The 16,200-nt window shown below is 38.4% G+C and overlaps 1 protein-coding gene across 4 annotated transcripts in view; it reads left to right on the top strand.

Annotated features, from left to right (window-relative positions):
• TCAIM (T cell activation inhibitor, mitochondrial) overlaps nt 1-16,200 on the top strand; it is a 71,084-nt gene that overhangs the window by 24,274 nt on the left and 30,610 nt on the right. For all 4 annotated transcript variants that reach the window (XM_007983855.3, XM_073010300.1, XM_007983858.3 and 1 more), the window contains one exon: nt 4,415-4,667. In XM_007983855.3, the coding sequence (XP_007982046.1) occupies nt 4,415-4,667 (253 nt within the window). The remainder of the gene's footprint in view (nt 1-4,414; nt 4,668-16,200) is intronic.

Raw genomic sequence — 16,200 nt, 5'->3', positions numbered from 1 at the left:
TTTAAATACATTGTGAATGTGCTGTTCTTAGCCATGAGAGTCTCAAGCAACTGAGATACATTGTTACTAGTGTAAAATCAAATACTCATAAATATTTTTAATAGATACATGCTCCTGTTAGGGTCAAGATTAGGCTAGGAATTAAATAACGTCTTACTTAATATATAGTGGTCTACTTAGGTTTCATGATTTCTCCAGGAGGACAGATGGAATTTTTAGAGGCAGATTATATCCTTTATAGTTGTTAAAATAAAAATATTATATTTTTATAATATATATATATTATATATAAAATATTATCATCAATCTGTTTTTATTTGTGTGGTTGAGAGAGTCAAGCTCATTCCTACAGCTACAACTACTTCTTCTACTACCACCATCAGCTGGATTTGTTTTTAATATTGAATATGGAGTTAAAGAGTAAATTGAATTTAAAAGCTTAGTGGAAATCTTAGAAAGTTTCACACAGCAAATTAGGGACAGAGCTGGTACTAGAACTAATGTCTCCTTATTCCTAGTCCAGTGTTTTGATTTGTATACCACATTATCTATTAATTCTTCTTTTAAAATATTGTAATTAATCATTTTTCCTTTTGCCTTTATAACAAAGATTGGCCCTCTGACAAAGATTTAAAACATTTTTACTTCTGTAACATGTTTACCTGATTATGAAATTAAAATCAAGTAGGTTTTTAAAAACTTTTTATTTCTAGAACACTAGAAATCATTAATCAGCTTTGGATAATTAAGATGGTAATAAGGTAAAATGTTTACTAGTGATTTTCATTATTGAAATTTTATGAGCCTTTAGCATTATTAATACATTGAAATCCTTAAAGGCTGAAATTATTTCTTCAGCTCCATATCTTTTTGGTGGTTCATGAGGAAGTAAATGTTGTTATTAGAATAAATTTTAAAACAAGTTAGAGATTTACTAAGAGCTTTCTGTGGATTAATGCTAAGACAAATAGCTGTAGCCAGCTCTGGCTGAGTAAAAACAGAATCCTTTACTTTCAGTTAATGGTTAACTTTGAATGATTTCTTAAACAAAAATAGCTTAAAGCTGGGCATGGTGAGACAAGCCTGTACTCTCAGCTACACAGAACACTGAAGTGGGAGAATCACTTGAACCCAGGAGTTTGAGGCTAGCCTGGACAACTGGACAAGACAGCAAGACTGTTTTTTTTTTGGGTTTTGTTGTTGGTTTTTTTTTTTTTTGAGACGGAGTCTTGCTCTGTCGCCAGGCTGGAGTCCAGTGTAGCAATCTTGGCTCACTGCAACCTCTGCCTCCCAGGTTCAAACGATTCTCCTGCCTCAGCCTCCTGAGTAGCTGGGACTACAGGTACGCGGCACCACGCCCAGCTAATTTTTGTATTTTTAGTAGAGACAGGGTTTCACCATATTGGCTAGGATGGTCTTGATCTCTTAATCTCGTGATCCGCCCACCTCGGCCTCCCAAAGTGCTAGTGTTACAGGCATGAGCCACCACACCTGGCCGAGACTGTCATTAAAAAAAAAAAAAGTAAAAGGTACAGAAAAAAATTAAACTAGAAATGGGAGAAAAGATATAGCATATATGACAAAAAGATGATGCTATACATAAAGAGTTTTTACAAATTAAAAATGAACCAGAGTAGCTCCATTCCAAAAATAGACAAAGACAATGAATAGACAGTTCAAGAAATAACACATATAAATGTCAGTTAAGTATATAAAAATCTTTAGGCCATGCATGGTGGCTCATACCTATAATCCCAGCACTCTGAGAGGCCAAGGCAGGCAAATTGCTTGAGTCCAGGAGTTCCAGACTAGCCTGGGCAACATAGCGAAACCCTGTCTCTACTAAAAATACAAAAAATTAACCAGGTGTGGTGGCACGTGCCTGTAGTCCTAGCTACTCGAGAGCCTAAGGTAGGAGAATCACCTGAGCCCAGGGGGCAGAGGTTACAGTGAGGCAAGATGGTAGGCACCACTGCACTCCAGCGTGGGTGACAGAGTGAGACCTTGTCTCAAAAAAAAAAAAAAATCTTTAGCCTCAGTATTTGAACACAAACTGAAATAATTAAGCAGTATATTTTGCCCATTAATTTTTTTCTTTTTTTGCTGGTAATACCCGTGAATGGTAAAAATACATTTTCCCACATTATTGATGGGTATATAAATTAGTGCAAACTCTACAAACTCTACAGCTTGGCATTCTCTCCCCAAAGCCACAAAATTCTTCTTGGAATATATCCTGAGGAACCAGTAAAGGATATTTGCAGTGTGGTACAGGCAGTCCTTACTATATAGTAACTCTTATGTTGGATTAAATAATGAAGCTGATAAATTGAGATAGAAACAGATTTACTCCTTGACTGTGCACTTCTGAGGATGAGCTATTTTTTCTTAACCTCCAATGCAGCAGTTTGGGTTTTCCTTTCCTCCTTCACTGACTAGAATAATTCCCTTGCCAGTAGTTCTAAGTTTCCCCAAATTATTGAACTAAAAAAAAGTATTTCTTAGTTGGCATGTTCTGGATCTCATAAGTTGGTGTGGCAAGCAGAACGTGTATCTGTGAGAATGATTTAAATTGTGGTGTCTGTCATCACAAAAGTTGCAAATACTTTTTTTTTTTTTTTTTTTTCTGAGGCAGAGTCTTGCTCTGTTGCCAGGCTTAAGCGCAGTGGCACAGTCTTGGCTCACTGCCATCTCCACCTCCTGGGTTCAAGCAATTCTCCTGCCTCAGCCGCCTGAGTAGCTGGAATTACAGGAGTACACCACCACACCCAGCTAATATTTGTATTTTTAGTAAAGACACGGTTTCACCATGTTGGCCAGGCTGGTCTCAAACTCCTGGCCTCAAGTGCTCCACCTGTCTCAGCCTCCCAAAGTGGTAGGATTACAGGCATGAACCACTGCCCTGGCCTCATACGTGGTACACACATACAAGCACATAGATGGAAAAGGTCAAAGAACAGTGCTGCCCAAGAGAACTTTCTGTGATGAGGGAAATATTCCATATCTGCATCATCTAATATGGCAGGCCCTAGCCCTTTGTGCTTATTGAGCACTTGAAATGTGGCCAATGTGGCCAAAGAACTTAATTTTAAATTTTTATTTCATTTCAATCAATTTAATTTTAAATTGCCACATGTCCTAGTAGCTACCATCTTGGATAGAGCAGGTCTGGAAGAATATGTACCTATTAATAGTGATTACCTCAAGTAAAGATGGTAAAGTTGTATGCCTGCTAACAAGAGACTTTTGCTTTTAATTTTCAAAACTAATTAAAAATTTTTTTTAAAAGCAAAGAGTCAGCATGTTGTATGGAGAAAATTTTTGGCTGGTGTCAACTCAGATTTAAGCCCTGGCTTCATTCTTAATCTATGTTCCTTCACATTTGACAGGAGAAATGATAATGGCATAGTTGGTGGTAGTGTTGATTGAAAAAGATATGTAAATTAAGCTGGAACCATGCCTAACACCCAGAAAAGAAAAAAAACAAAACCAGTGGATTTTTTATTGATGACTTAACAATTTAGATTACTTACCTTAGTCCAATGATTACCCAACATCAAAATCAGTAACTTTGTTTTTTTTTTTTTTTTTTTTTTTTTGAAACAGAGTCTTGCTCTGTCACCCAGGCTAGAGTTCAGTGGCACAATCTCAGCTCACTGCAACTCCCGCCTCCCGGGTTCAAGCAATTCTCCTGCCTCAGCCTCCCAAGTACCTGGGATTACAGGCGCCCACCACTGCGCCCAGCTAATTTTTGTATTTTTAGTAGAGATGGGGTTTCACCATCTTGGTCAGGCTGGTCTCGAACTCCTGACTTCATAATCCACCCGCCTCGGCCTCCCAAAGTGCTGGGATTACAGGAGTAACTTTTAAACAACTAGAGAATTTTAAATCACTCCTGAAAATATTGGGTTACTACCTAGTCAAGTGAGCAAGTATGAGGACCATCTCCTTCAATCATAGAGAAAATTCAAGATGGGTTTCTGTGACCACTGAGACTAGATTATATGGCCCCTCTTACCTGAACCGCTGTCACAGTGTACACCTGTATTCTCCTGTCTCCACTAGAAACTATCTTTGGTGTACACCTGCTTATAGGAGAGCTTTTCTCTCTCTTAAGAGACCAGATTTATCGACAGAATTGAGAATATTCTGAATCCCCTTGTTGGGCTGGGATGGGTTTGGTCACTGGAACCAAACTAGAAAATGGAGCTGATGATCGAAGGAGTTCACGAAGGTAAAACATTGTGTGGTATAGTTTTAGAGAAGGGAAGTCATTTTTCTATTTACAGGTGATTTGCTAATAGGACAAATTTAAATCAGTAATAGAATGTTTTCAAAGATTTTGATTTTATACATGTTGAAATAAAGCAAATAATCATCTGTATTAATTGTTTGGGGGAATTATATTCTCTAGGATTTCGAGCAGTCAAATTTACTTTGCACACCAGAGATCTGCTAAGCACAGTATTATATATTCTCAACTCCTGCAGTTTATCTATTGAACATATCCAAAGCTTGAATACTAATGTGCATACCCAGCCTCTCAAAGAAGCTAAAAGGATGCCTGACAGGCCCATCAAATGGGACAAGTCTTATTACTCCTTTACTGGATTCAAGGACCCTGATGAAGACCTTGAACAAGTCTCGAGAATGGAAACAACTCTCACGTATGTAAAAGTTTTTATTTAACTAGACTGTATTTGTAGTTTGTGTTTATGACACTGATGTATTGGAATGGCAAAAACATTTTTTTATAAATAAAAAGTGTAGTTCACATTTAAAATTAAAGCCTAGTTTTCCAGGAGAAGTAATGCTATCAATCTAGTTAATCCAGTAATCATTATGAAAAATATATTTCATGTTTCTTACTTAAAGTTGCCAAAAAGTTGTGGTCTTTTGATACCAAACACATGCAGGAGATTGTTTTGTTTAAGTTTTAAAAATTCTATTCAAGTTACCCCCAGTACATGGAGAAAGGCTATACCTAAGACTATACAAATATTTTTTACTCTTCTTCATGTGTTAGGCATTTCTAATGGATAGTTCAGTAGTGATGCACTTTAGTGTAATAATCCATACATGAGAAAAATACATGGTGACAGAATTATTCAATATCATCTAGAATAGCTGCTTTAAAGAGTTACTTTTTAAATTATAAAAACCATATATAAAATGTTTTCTATTATTTGGCATGCCTTATTTGTAAAGTTGCCTTATGTTTTTTAAGTCATTTTTGGATTTCATAAAGACCCATCACATTCTCTTCCTATGATTGTATCTAAAAAGTCCAGTGGCTTATCAGAGGATTCTCTCATTATGGCATAGTAAATGATCCTTCATTATCCACTGGCATAATATCTGCTTTGTGGATTATCTGTACTAAGGGATTCCTCCTTGTTACCTAGCTAGATTCCAAATAAGGCTGAAGAGGTAGGAAGGTAGCAGAGTCTAGTGCAGAAAAGGACAGAAGTATGTGTCTGAAGATGTATATGTATGTACCTACGTGTGATAGTCTATGATATTTATCTATATGCATAACTGATGGATAAATCACTTCCCTAAATATGATGACTTTAATTGTTCAGATTCTCTTCTGAGATGGAAATGTGCATTTGGGAATAATAATTTAATGATGGACCAGAAGTAATGACACAGTAAGAAGTCGGGTAAAAAATGAAGAAGAGCCCGGCACTGTGGCTTAATGCTGATAATCCCAGCATTTGGGGAGGCCGAGGTGGGAGGATTTCCTGAGGTCAGGAGTTCAAGACCAGCCTGAGCAACATAGCAAGACCCCATCTCTACAAAAAATACAAAAATTTAGCCGGGCATGGTGGTATACATTTGTAGTTCTAGCTAATTGGAAGGCTGAGGCAGGAAGATCCCTTGAGTGCAGGAGTTTGAGGCTGCAGTGAACTATGATCGTGTGACTGCACTCCAGCCTGGGTGACAAAGTGAGACCCTGTCTCCAAAAAATAATAAATAAATAAAAAGTAGAGTCATGGTGGCATAGAGGTTGCTGAATTGAAAATTTTGGTATAGAAAAACGAGATAATTTAAGGTTAATTGCACACAGAGGCTATGGTGGGAGTTGAAGTAGATTTCTCTGAGCACAAACTGGAAGAGAGGTTCTCAGCCTTGCCTTCAAGTTTTATGTGGGGTACACAGCACATACAACTTCTGCTTACACCCACAGGAGGATATTGCTGTACTTGTCTTGCGCTGTGTCTAGATGAACAAAAAGTTGGGGATTACTGGCCTATGGGTATAGAAAACAGTGAGATAGAGTAAGTCAAGCCAAAACAGCAAAAATAACAGTTGTTGGACTTTACTCAAGTTAAAAGGGCTTAAGAATAATGTATTAAAGGATTTCAGAGAAGCACATGGTCTGTGGTTCAGTTGAGTATTTCGTAGAACACAGTTTCTATCTGGAGTTGGATGTGCAGCCATCATGAAAAGAGTGCCCCAAGGACCTAGAACTGGACTTAGACCCCCGGCAAAGTAATGAAAACACATTGAAACTATAGAAAGCCAACTCAACGAGATAAGTGGTATTCAATGGGGTTCCTTATCTAAGCTCAGTATTTATAATTTTTTTATTTGTATGTCATTCATCCAATAAAATTCCTTAGTTTTTAGTAAAGGAGACTTTCTTATATTACATTATACTATATGAGTTCTTAAGGGTAGGGAATATGTCTTGATAATCTCTGTGTCTACTAATCTACTTCATAGATTCATAGAATCCATCCAGTATTTTAATTAAACTGAACTGAAAAATTGTTGAATAACTAAATGTGATGTGCTAAAGGCTCAGTATAAAGAACTCAGGCTTTAATATGGAAATGCAAAGTAACATAATACATAGTGTAGCAATAGAAGTCACTTAGCAATGAATGTAGAGGGCCATTTTTTCTTAAAGTGCCTCTGTTAATTTTATTAATATTAAGTAAAAATATCTGCTATTTTTAGTGACAGATACATTGTCTTAAGGAAAATTTCTATGTGTAGATAAGTTATGTTGCTGTGAATTCTTGATTTCCTGGAAAGTCAGCTTTGTTTTAAATTCAAGCTCTCATTTTGACAGTTACGAGGACAAGCTCAAAAAACAAGTCACTCTGACTTATTGTCTACCCTTTAAGAGGATAGCAAAAAAAAATAGACCACTATTTGGGAGGCCGAGGCAGGCAGATCACAAGGTCAGGAGATCGAGACCATCCTGGCTAACATGGTGAAACCCCGTCTCTACTAAAAATACAAAAAATTAGCCGGGCGTGGTGGCAGGTGCCTGTAGTCCCAGATACTGAAGAGGCTGAGGCAGGAGAATCGCTTGAACCAGGGAGGTGGAGGTTGCAGTGAGCCGAGATTGCGCCACGGCACTCCAGCCTGGGCGACAGAGTAAGACTCTGTCTCAAAAAAAAAAAAAAAAAATAGACCACTGTTTTAGAAGTTGAAGTGAGTAGAAATTTAGCTCTCTAAATCACTGATTATTATTATCCATCTTGTTGTCAATAGCTATTTTGTCTTTACAGAAGTTAAAGTAAACCCATTATTAAGCAGTTACAGCCTTTCTTTTTTTAGCTTCATAAAGTGAAATGTATAGTGACATAGCATTACAGTAGATAGGGTTTTTTTTCTTAGTTTTTAATACTTATATTGAAGGGCCTTAGATTGTATTTCTTTTTTAATTTCTTTCTTCTTTTTTTTTTTTTTTTTTTTTTTTGAGGCTGGGTCTTACTCTTTCAGGAGCTGGAGTGCAGTGGTGTGATCACAGCTCACTGCAGCCTCAAACTCCTGGGCTTAAGTGATGCTCCTGCCTCGGCCTTAGGAGTAGCTGGGACTACAGGCCTGTGCCACCATACCTGGCTAATTTCTTTTTTTAAGATAGAGTCTCACTCTGTTGCCCAGGCTGGAGTGCAAGGGCACTATCTCAGCTCACTGCAACCTCCGCCTCCCAGGTTAAGCATTCTCCTGCCTCAGCCTCCCGAGTAGCTGGGATTACAGGCACACACCACCACACCCCTGGCTAATTTTTGTATTTTTAGTAGAGATGGGGTTTCACTATGTTGGCTAGGCTGGTCTCGAACTCTTGACCTCAGGTGATCCGCCCGCCTCGGCCTCCCAAAATGTTGAGATTACAGGCATGAGCCACTGTGCCTGGCCCATACCTAGCTAATTTTTTAATTTTTAGTAGAGACAAGGTCTTACTATGTTGCCCAGGCTGGTCTCAAACTCCTGAGCTCAAGTGATCCTCCTGCCTCAGCTTCCCAAAGTGCTGGGATTACAGACATGAGCCACCATGCCCGGGTAGATTATATCTTTTTTTTTTTTCTTTTTTTTTGAGATGGAGTTTCGCTCTTGTTGCCCAGGCTGGAGTGCAATGGCGTGACCTCTGCTCACCGCAACCTCCGCCTCCCAGATTCAAGCAATTCTCCTGCCTCAGCCTCCCGAGTAGCTGGGATTACAGGCATGCGCCACTATGCCCAGCTAATTTTGTATTTTTAGTGGAGACAGAGTTTCTCCATGTTGGTCAGGCTGGTCTCGAACTCCTGACCTCAGGTGATCCGCCTGCCTCAGCCTCCCAAAGTGCTGGGATTACAGGCATGAGTCACCGCGCCTAGATTATATTTCTTAAGCATTGGTATCTTATTGATTTACCTGAACCAGATCATCACCTCATGGAGTTTGAGTTTAGCTTAAGAGTGTGTAAATTTAGAGCAAAAAATCCAGGCTGGGTAGGAGAGAGAGGACAGCACTACACAGAACCAAGACAAGACAAGGAATACTGCTTATTGGGCCATTAGAGCGAAATGCAGTGTAGGCTAAATCCCTTCACCAGCATGTCTTACAGTGCAGATGTAGCATTATAATACCTGTACTCATCTGAAAGGTTTCATATCTCTTATCTCCCTTTTGTAACCTAGTTTCCCAATTCTAGCATGTTCACATAGGCCCAGAGTCCCCTTGACCTTTACCCAAGCTTGGGCATTGCCCAGTTTGAAGGAACCTCTGCTGAGGGTTTGTTCAACGTTTTAATATATGGTAGTTTTTCCTAGTAAGGGTTCCAGGAGCTTATATCATAAAAGCCAGAATGCTATCTCTATCAATTTCTCATTTCAATTACAGTTGACCCTTGAAGAATGTGTGTTTGAACTGTGCAGATCCACTCTTACATGGATTTTTTTTTCAACCAAAAGCAGATTGAACATACCATATTTTCTCCCCCAAAACTATTGAAATAATAATAGAAAGAGAGAGAGAGAGAAAGAGAGAAAGAAAGAAAAGAGGGAAGGAGGAAAGGGAGGAAGGGAGGTAGGAAGGGAGGAAGTACAGTATTAGCAAGATGTGAAACCTATGTATAGGGAAGGCCAACTGTTGGTATATGCAAGTTTGGCGGGGCCAACTATAGGACCTGAGTATGCACAGATTTTGGTACCTGTGGGTGGGCTTGGAACTAATGCCTCATGTATAGCAAGAGACAACTGTACTGATTTTTTTATATCTGTAATTATTTTACAAATAATTGTAAAACTGTTGAACCATTTCAGAGCTTTCAAATCATGTGAATCAAGTGACTGCCTAGTAGGGAGATTCAGGGTGCCTATAAGTCTACTAAAGCCTCTTAGCCACCATGGTCATTTTGGCCATATGCAGTTTAAATTTTTATTCATGTATTGTTTAATTCATCTTCGTTACATATATAGATATAGAGAGGAATCATAAGAAACACATGCTGAATTATATAGTTCAGAAGGAGCAGAAAAATGACAATTCTGCACATTTATATCCATCTGATCTCCTGATTTACAAATTACATTCATTGAATCAAAAATTTATTTTATTTTATTTTTTTTTTTTTGAGACGGAGTCTCGTGCAGTTGTCCAGGCTGGAGTGCAGTGGCGCGATCTCAGCTCACTGCAAGCTCTGCCTCCCGCGTTCACGCCATTCTCCTGCCTCAGCCTCCAGAGTAGCTGGGGCTACAGGCGCACGCCACCACGCCCACCTAATTTTTTTGTATTTTTATTGGAGACAGGGTTTCACCGTGTTAGTCAGGATGGTCTCAATCTCCTGACCTTGTGATCCACCCACCTCGGCCTCCCAAAGTGCTGGGATTACAGGCGTGAGCCACTGTGCCTGGCCCAAAATTTTCTTTTTAATTAAATCTTGAAAGCAAGTTAAGATGGTTTTAATGTTTCTGAGCACTATGTTAAATGAGAAAATATAATTATAGTATTATTTAGTATAGACTTTAGCTTTCAAAATAATTTTATCTGTTTTTGGTTTTGCTGAGAAGTGCAGGGTAAAATTGTGTCTTAGCATTTTTAAATTAAAATAAGAAATAAAAATAAATCAGTTGAGTTTTTTATTTTTATTGTTTAATATTTTTTGAGACAGGGTCTTGTTTGGTTGCTGAGTCTGGAGGAGTTTTTTAAAAACACAAAGTGGGAGATTTATCAGGTCATAAAAACTCTATTTAACCCACTTTTATACTATATCCATTGATTACATTTTAATGTATATTTTAGGGCATGGTTTGTAATTTTGAATTTCTCAGCAAATTGTGTTTTATCTTACTTCAACATTCCTTTGTTATATACCATATAAAAATGATAAAATGAAAGTTTTAGGCCGGGTGTGGTGGCTCACACCTATAATCTCAGCACTTTGGGAAGCTGAGGTGGGCAGATCACTTGAGGTCAAGAGTTCAAGACCAGCCTGGCCAACAGAGTGAAACCCCATCTCTACTAAAAAAAAAAAATACAAAAATTAGCCACGCGTGATGGCGCACGCCTGTAGTCCCAGCTACTCGGGTAACTGAGGCAGGAGAACTGCTTGAACCCAGGAGGCCAAGATTACAGTGAACCAAGATCGTGCCACTGCACTCTAGCCTGGGTGACAGAGTGACACTCTGTCTGAAAAGAAAAGAAAAATTTAATACCTAAGTAGTTTTTGAAAATTATATAAAATTATGGCCGGGCGCGGTGGCTCACGCCTGTAATCCCAGCACTTTGGGAGGCCGAGGCGGGCGGATCACAAGGTCAGGAGATCGAGACCATGGTGAAACCCCGTCTCTACTAAAAAATAGAAAAAAATTAGCCGGGCGCAGTGGCGGGCGCCTGTAGTCCCAGCTACTCGGGAGGCTGAGGTAGGAGAATGGCATGAACCCGGGAGGCGGAGCTTGCAGTGAGCCGAGATTGCGCCACTGCACTCCAGCCTGGGCGACAGAGCGAGACTCCGTCTCAAAAAAAAAAAAAAAAAAAATTAAATTATATAAAATTATAAAAGGAATGTTCCAGTCTAAAAAAAATTAGGAAATGCTGTTCTGTGTTGTCAATTTTTATATTTCTATATTTTGGGTATATTCTTTGATTATCAAATTATATTAAAACAAAAATGTACTTTAATTATATAGCTTGTGTTTGAGAGGAGCTAGCCAGATCCATTTTATATAAGCAAAACAATTCCATATGAAATGTCTATCCCACTGAACAAACATGTCATTGAACTATAAAAAGACCACTGAAATACTATTCTTACAGCTGCTAAGATACCAGTGAATGTCAGAGTTCCATTTTCTCTATTTGACCTTAGCTCAAATATATTTACATTTCACTTTGAGTGTCTACACTTTGAATCAATTTTTGTGTTCATGAAATACCGCATTGGACACCTACAACATTGGAACTATTCTATAGAATGTTTGGGATTTGATAGTCATGATTTAACTCATATCATGCATTTATTTACTCTTCCCCTTGTTTATAGGCTAAGTCACTGTTTTTAAAATTACAAGTGATAATGCACAATTTAGTGACTCAGGACCAGGAAAGTTGTTTTGCTTTGCTTTCTTTTTTTTTTTTTTTTTAATTTTAACTATATATTATGAATGCATTTCTAGTAGTAAGTTTATTTCTCAAAATACTTGGTTTAGTTACATACCCATAAATACAAGTATGTGTGTATATGCTGGTTCACTATGTGAAACATTTCTCATCATGTGTTGCCATCAGAGAAGTATAAAAAGCTTTTGATGTCAGGTGCAGTGGCTCCTGACTATAATCCCAGCAGTTTGGGAGGCCAAGGTGGGAGGACTGCTTGAGGCCCGGAGTTTAAGACCAGCTTGGGCAATATAGTAAGACCTTGTCTCTAGAAAAATAAAAATTAAAAAATTAGCCAGGTGTGACGGCATGTGCCTGTACTCCCAGCTACTCAGGAGGCTGTGGCAGGAGGATCACCTGAGCCCAGGAGGTCGAGGCTGAAGTGATCCATGATCACACCACTGCACCCCAGCCTGGGTGACAGAGTGAGACCCTGTCTCTCCAAAAAAATTAAAAATAAAATTAAAAAACTATTGCTCTATGAACTTCAGGCAGTGGAAATAAAATAAAGGCTGTTATTGGTCTAAACCCCTTTGTTTTACACAGTTGAGGCCTAGGAGTGTAAAATTTATGCAATTTTAACTTTATTTTAATTTGGATCATGGCTCTCCTTTTCATCTCTTAAATCCATGGAAAACTGAGCTTCACTTAAGTTGCTAAAGTATTTTTATTTCAAAAGCATCATGACCCTAGGAACTAAACCAAATGATTTCACAGTCCAGCATTAGTCCTTGTACATGGTGTTCTGGCATTCATTTTTATATATCTTTTAATGTTCTTTTGGCTTCATTTTATTATCAGTTTTTTCTTTTTATTTGGATCTTTTAACAATACATGTAATATATGTATGATATATGTTGCTGCAATTATAATGAAATCATTTTTAATCAAGCTGTCTTAGTCCATTTTGCATTGCTGTAATATAAAGGAATACTAGAGGCTGGGTAATTTATAAAGAAAAGAGGTTTGTTTGGCTCATGATTCTGCAGGCTGTACAAGAAGTATCGCATCAGCATCTGCTTCTGGTAAGGACTTCAGAAAGCTTCCCCTCATGGTAGGAGGGAAAGAAGAACAAGCGTCATGTGACAAGAAAGGAGGAAAAAAAGAGAGGAGGAGGCACTAGGCTATTTTTAACAATCAGATCTTACGGAAACTAATAGTGAGAAGTCAGTCATTACCATGAGGATGACATGAAGCCATTCATGAGAGTTCTGCCTCCATGACCCAAAACCTCCCACCAGGCCCTGCCTCCAACACTGGGGATTAAATTTCAACATGAGATTTGGAGGGGACAAATATTTAAACTATAGCACAGGCCGAGGTCAAATAAACAACCACAACCAGTTACCACTTCAATACCCTATGATGGCTATATTCTAAAAGAGAATAACAAGTGTTGGTGAGCAGGTAGGGAAATTGGAACTCTCCTCCATATAAAATGGTGCAGCTGCTCTGTAACACAGTTTGGCAATACTACAAAATATTAAACAGAGTTATGTGACCCAAGAATTCCACTCCTAGGTATACACCCAAGATAAATGAAAACAGACATTCACACAAAAATATGCTTATAGCAACATTATTCATAGTAGCCAAAAGTGGAAATAACCCAATATCTACCAACTGATAAATGGATTTTTTTAAAGTGGTATATCCATATAATGGAATATTATTTAACCACAAAAAGGAATGAAGTACTGATACTTACTACAACATGGATGAATCTTGAAAACATGCTAAGTCACAGAAGCTGATTGCAGTCAACCACATACTGTATGATTCCATTTTATGTAAAATACCTAGAAAAGGCAAATCTAGAGAGACAGAAAGTAGATTAGTGGTTGATAGGGCTGGAGAGCAGGACTATTAATGCGTACGTGTTTTCTTATTCAGGTGATGAAAGTATATTAAAATTGACTGTGGTGGTGGTTGTACAATTCTGTGAACATACTAAAAATGGATGAATGGGTGAGTTGTGTGGTATATGAGTTATATTCCAACAAAGCCATTTTTAAAAAGAACTATCACTACTCTTTCTAAAACTAATAATACTTTTAATAAAGTATTAAAAGTTTTTGGACAATGTGTAAATTTGTGATAACAACTGAAAAGGTTGGGGAGAGCTAGTAAAGAAACAGAGCTTTTGTTATTGAAGTTAAGCTAGTATAAATTCAAATTAGGGTGTTATAACTTTAGGTTGCTAAATGTAATACCCCACGGTAACCATAGGAAAATACCTAAAGGACATACACAAAAGGAAACGAGAAAGGAATTTAAATGTTTCGCCACAAAAAAAAAAAAAAAATCAACTAAACACAAAAGAAGATAGTAGTGCAAGAAATAAGGGACAAAAAAGCGATAAGACACATGGAAAACAAGTAGCAACATCACAGAATTAAGTCCTGTCTTATAAGTAATTAAATGTAGATGGATTAAACTTTCCAAAAGACAAATATTGGCAGAGTGGATTTAAAAAACATGATTTGGCTGGGCGCGGTGGCTCACACCTGTAATCCCAGCACTTTGGGAGGCTGAGGTGGGCGGATCATGAAGTCAGGAGATCGAGACCATCCTGGCTAACACCATGAAACCCCATGTCTACTAAAAAAAATACAAAAAAATTAGCTGGGCGTGGTGGCGGGCACCTGTAGTCCCAGCTACTCGGGAGGCTGAGGCAGGAGAATGACGTAAACCCGGGAGGCGGAGCTTGCAGTGAGCCAAGATCGCACCACTGCACTCCAGCCTGGGCGACAGGGCGAGACTCCGTCTCATAAATAAATAAATAAATAAATGATTCAACTATATGCTGTCTACAGGAGACTCACTTTAGATCCAGAGTTGAAAGTGAAAGGATGGAAAAGGATAGTATTCCGTGCAATGGCAACCAAAAGAGAGTTATACTAATATGAGACAAAATAGACATGAAATTTAAAAAGATTACAAGAGACAAAGAAGGATATTACATATTAATAAAAGGCTCCAGACAGCAACAAGTGATAGCAGCTATAAATATTTATCTACCTAATTCCTGATCATCAAAATATATGAAGCAAAAGTGGACTGAATTGAAGAGAGAAATAGAAAGTTCTGCAATAATGGCTGGGCACTTTAATACTCCACTCTCAATAGTATATAGAAGAACCAAACAAGAAATAAGTAAGGAAACAGAGGACTTGCATAGCACAATTAACAAGCTGGATCTAACAGACATATACAAGACACTCTACCTAACAACAGCAGCATACACATTCTTCTTGAGTCCACATGGAACGTTTTCTAGGATGGACCATATTTTCAGCCACAAATTCAGTCTCAATGGATTTCAAAAGATAAATATACAAAGTATCTTCTCTGACCACAATGGGATGAAATTAGAAATAACAACAGAAGTAAAACTGGAAATTTCACAAAATTGTGGAAATTAAAGCACTCTTAACCAGCAGATCAAAGAAGATATCATGTACCACATAAATATACTTACTATGTACCCATGAAAATTAAAAATAAAAAGAAATCCCAAGGGAAAATAGAAAATACCATTCTGGACATAGGGGCTGGCAAAGATTTCATGATGAAGATGCCAAAAGCAATTGCAACAAAAGCAAAAATTGACAAATGTTATCACTAGAGCTTTTGCACAGCAAAAGAAACATATCAACAGAGTAAACAGACAACCTACAGAATGGGAGAAAGTACTTGCAAACTATACATCTGACAAAGGTCTAATATCCAGAATCTATCAGGAACTTAAGACTTACAAACTCCTGGGCACGGTGGCTCACACCTGTAATCCCGGCACTTTGGGAGGCTGAGGTGGGCGGATCACCTGAGGTCCAGAGTTTGAGACCAGTCTGGCCAACATGGTGAAGCCCCATCTCTACTAAAAATACAAAAATTAGCTGGGCGTGGTGGCACATGCCTGTAATCCCAGCTCTCGGAAGGCTGAGGCACAAGAATCACTTGAACCCAGGAGGTGAAGGTTGCAATGAGCTGAGATCGTGCCACTGCACTCCAGTCTGGGTGACAGAGTGAGACTCTGTCCCCAACCCTACCCCTCCCCCCTAAAAAAACTTTTACAACAACGCCCCGTGAAAAAGCAGGCAAAGACATGAACAGACCCTCTTCAAAAGAAGATGTACATGCAGCCAACAGACGTATGAAAAAATGCTCAATATCACTAATCATAAGCAAAATGCAGCCGGGTGCGGTAGCTCACACCTGTAATCCCAGTGCTTTGGGAGGCTGAGGCAGGCAAATCACAGGCTGTTCAAGAACAGCTTGGCCAACATGGTGAAACCACATCTCTCCTAAAAATACAAAAAT

Source organism: Chlorocebus sabaeus, chromosome 22 (assembly GCF_047675955.1).
Source record: "Chlorocebus sabaeus isolate Y175 chromosome 22, mChlSab1.0.hap1, whole genome shotgun sequence".
NCBI lineage: Eukaryota > Metazoa > Chordata > Mammalia > Primates > Cercopithecidae > Chlorocebus > Chlorocebus sabaeus.
This window is presented reverse-complemented; position numbering and strand designations above follow the sequence as displayed.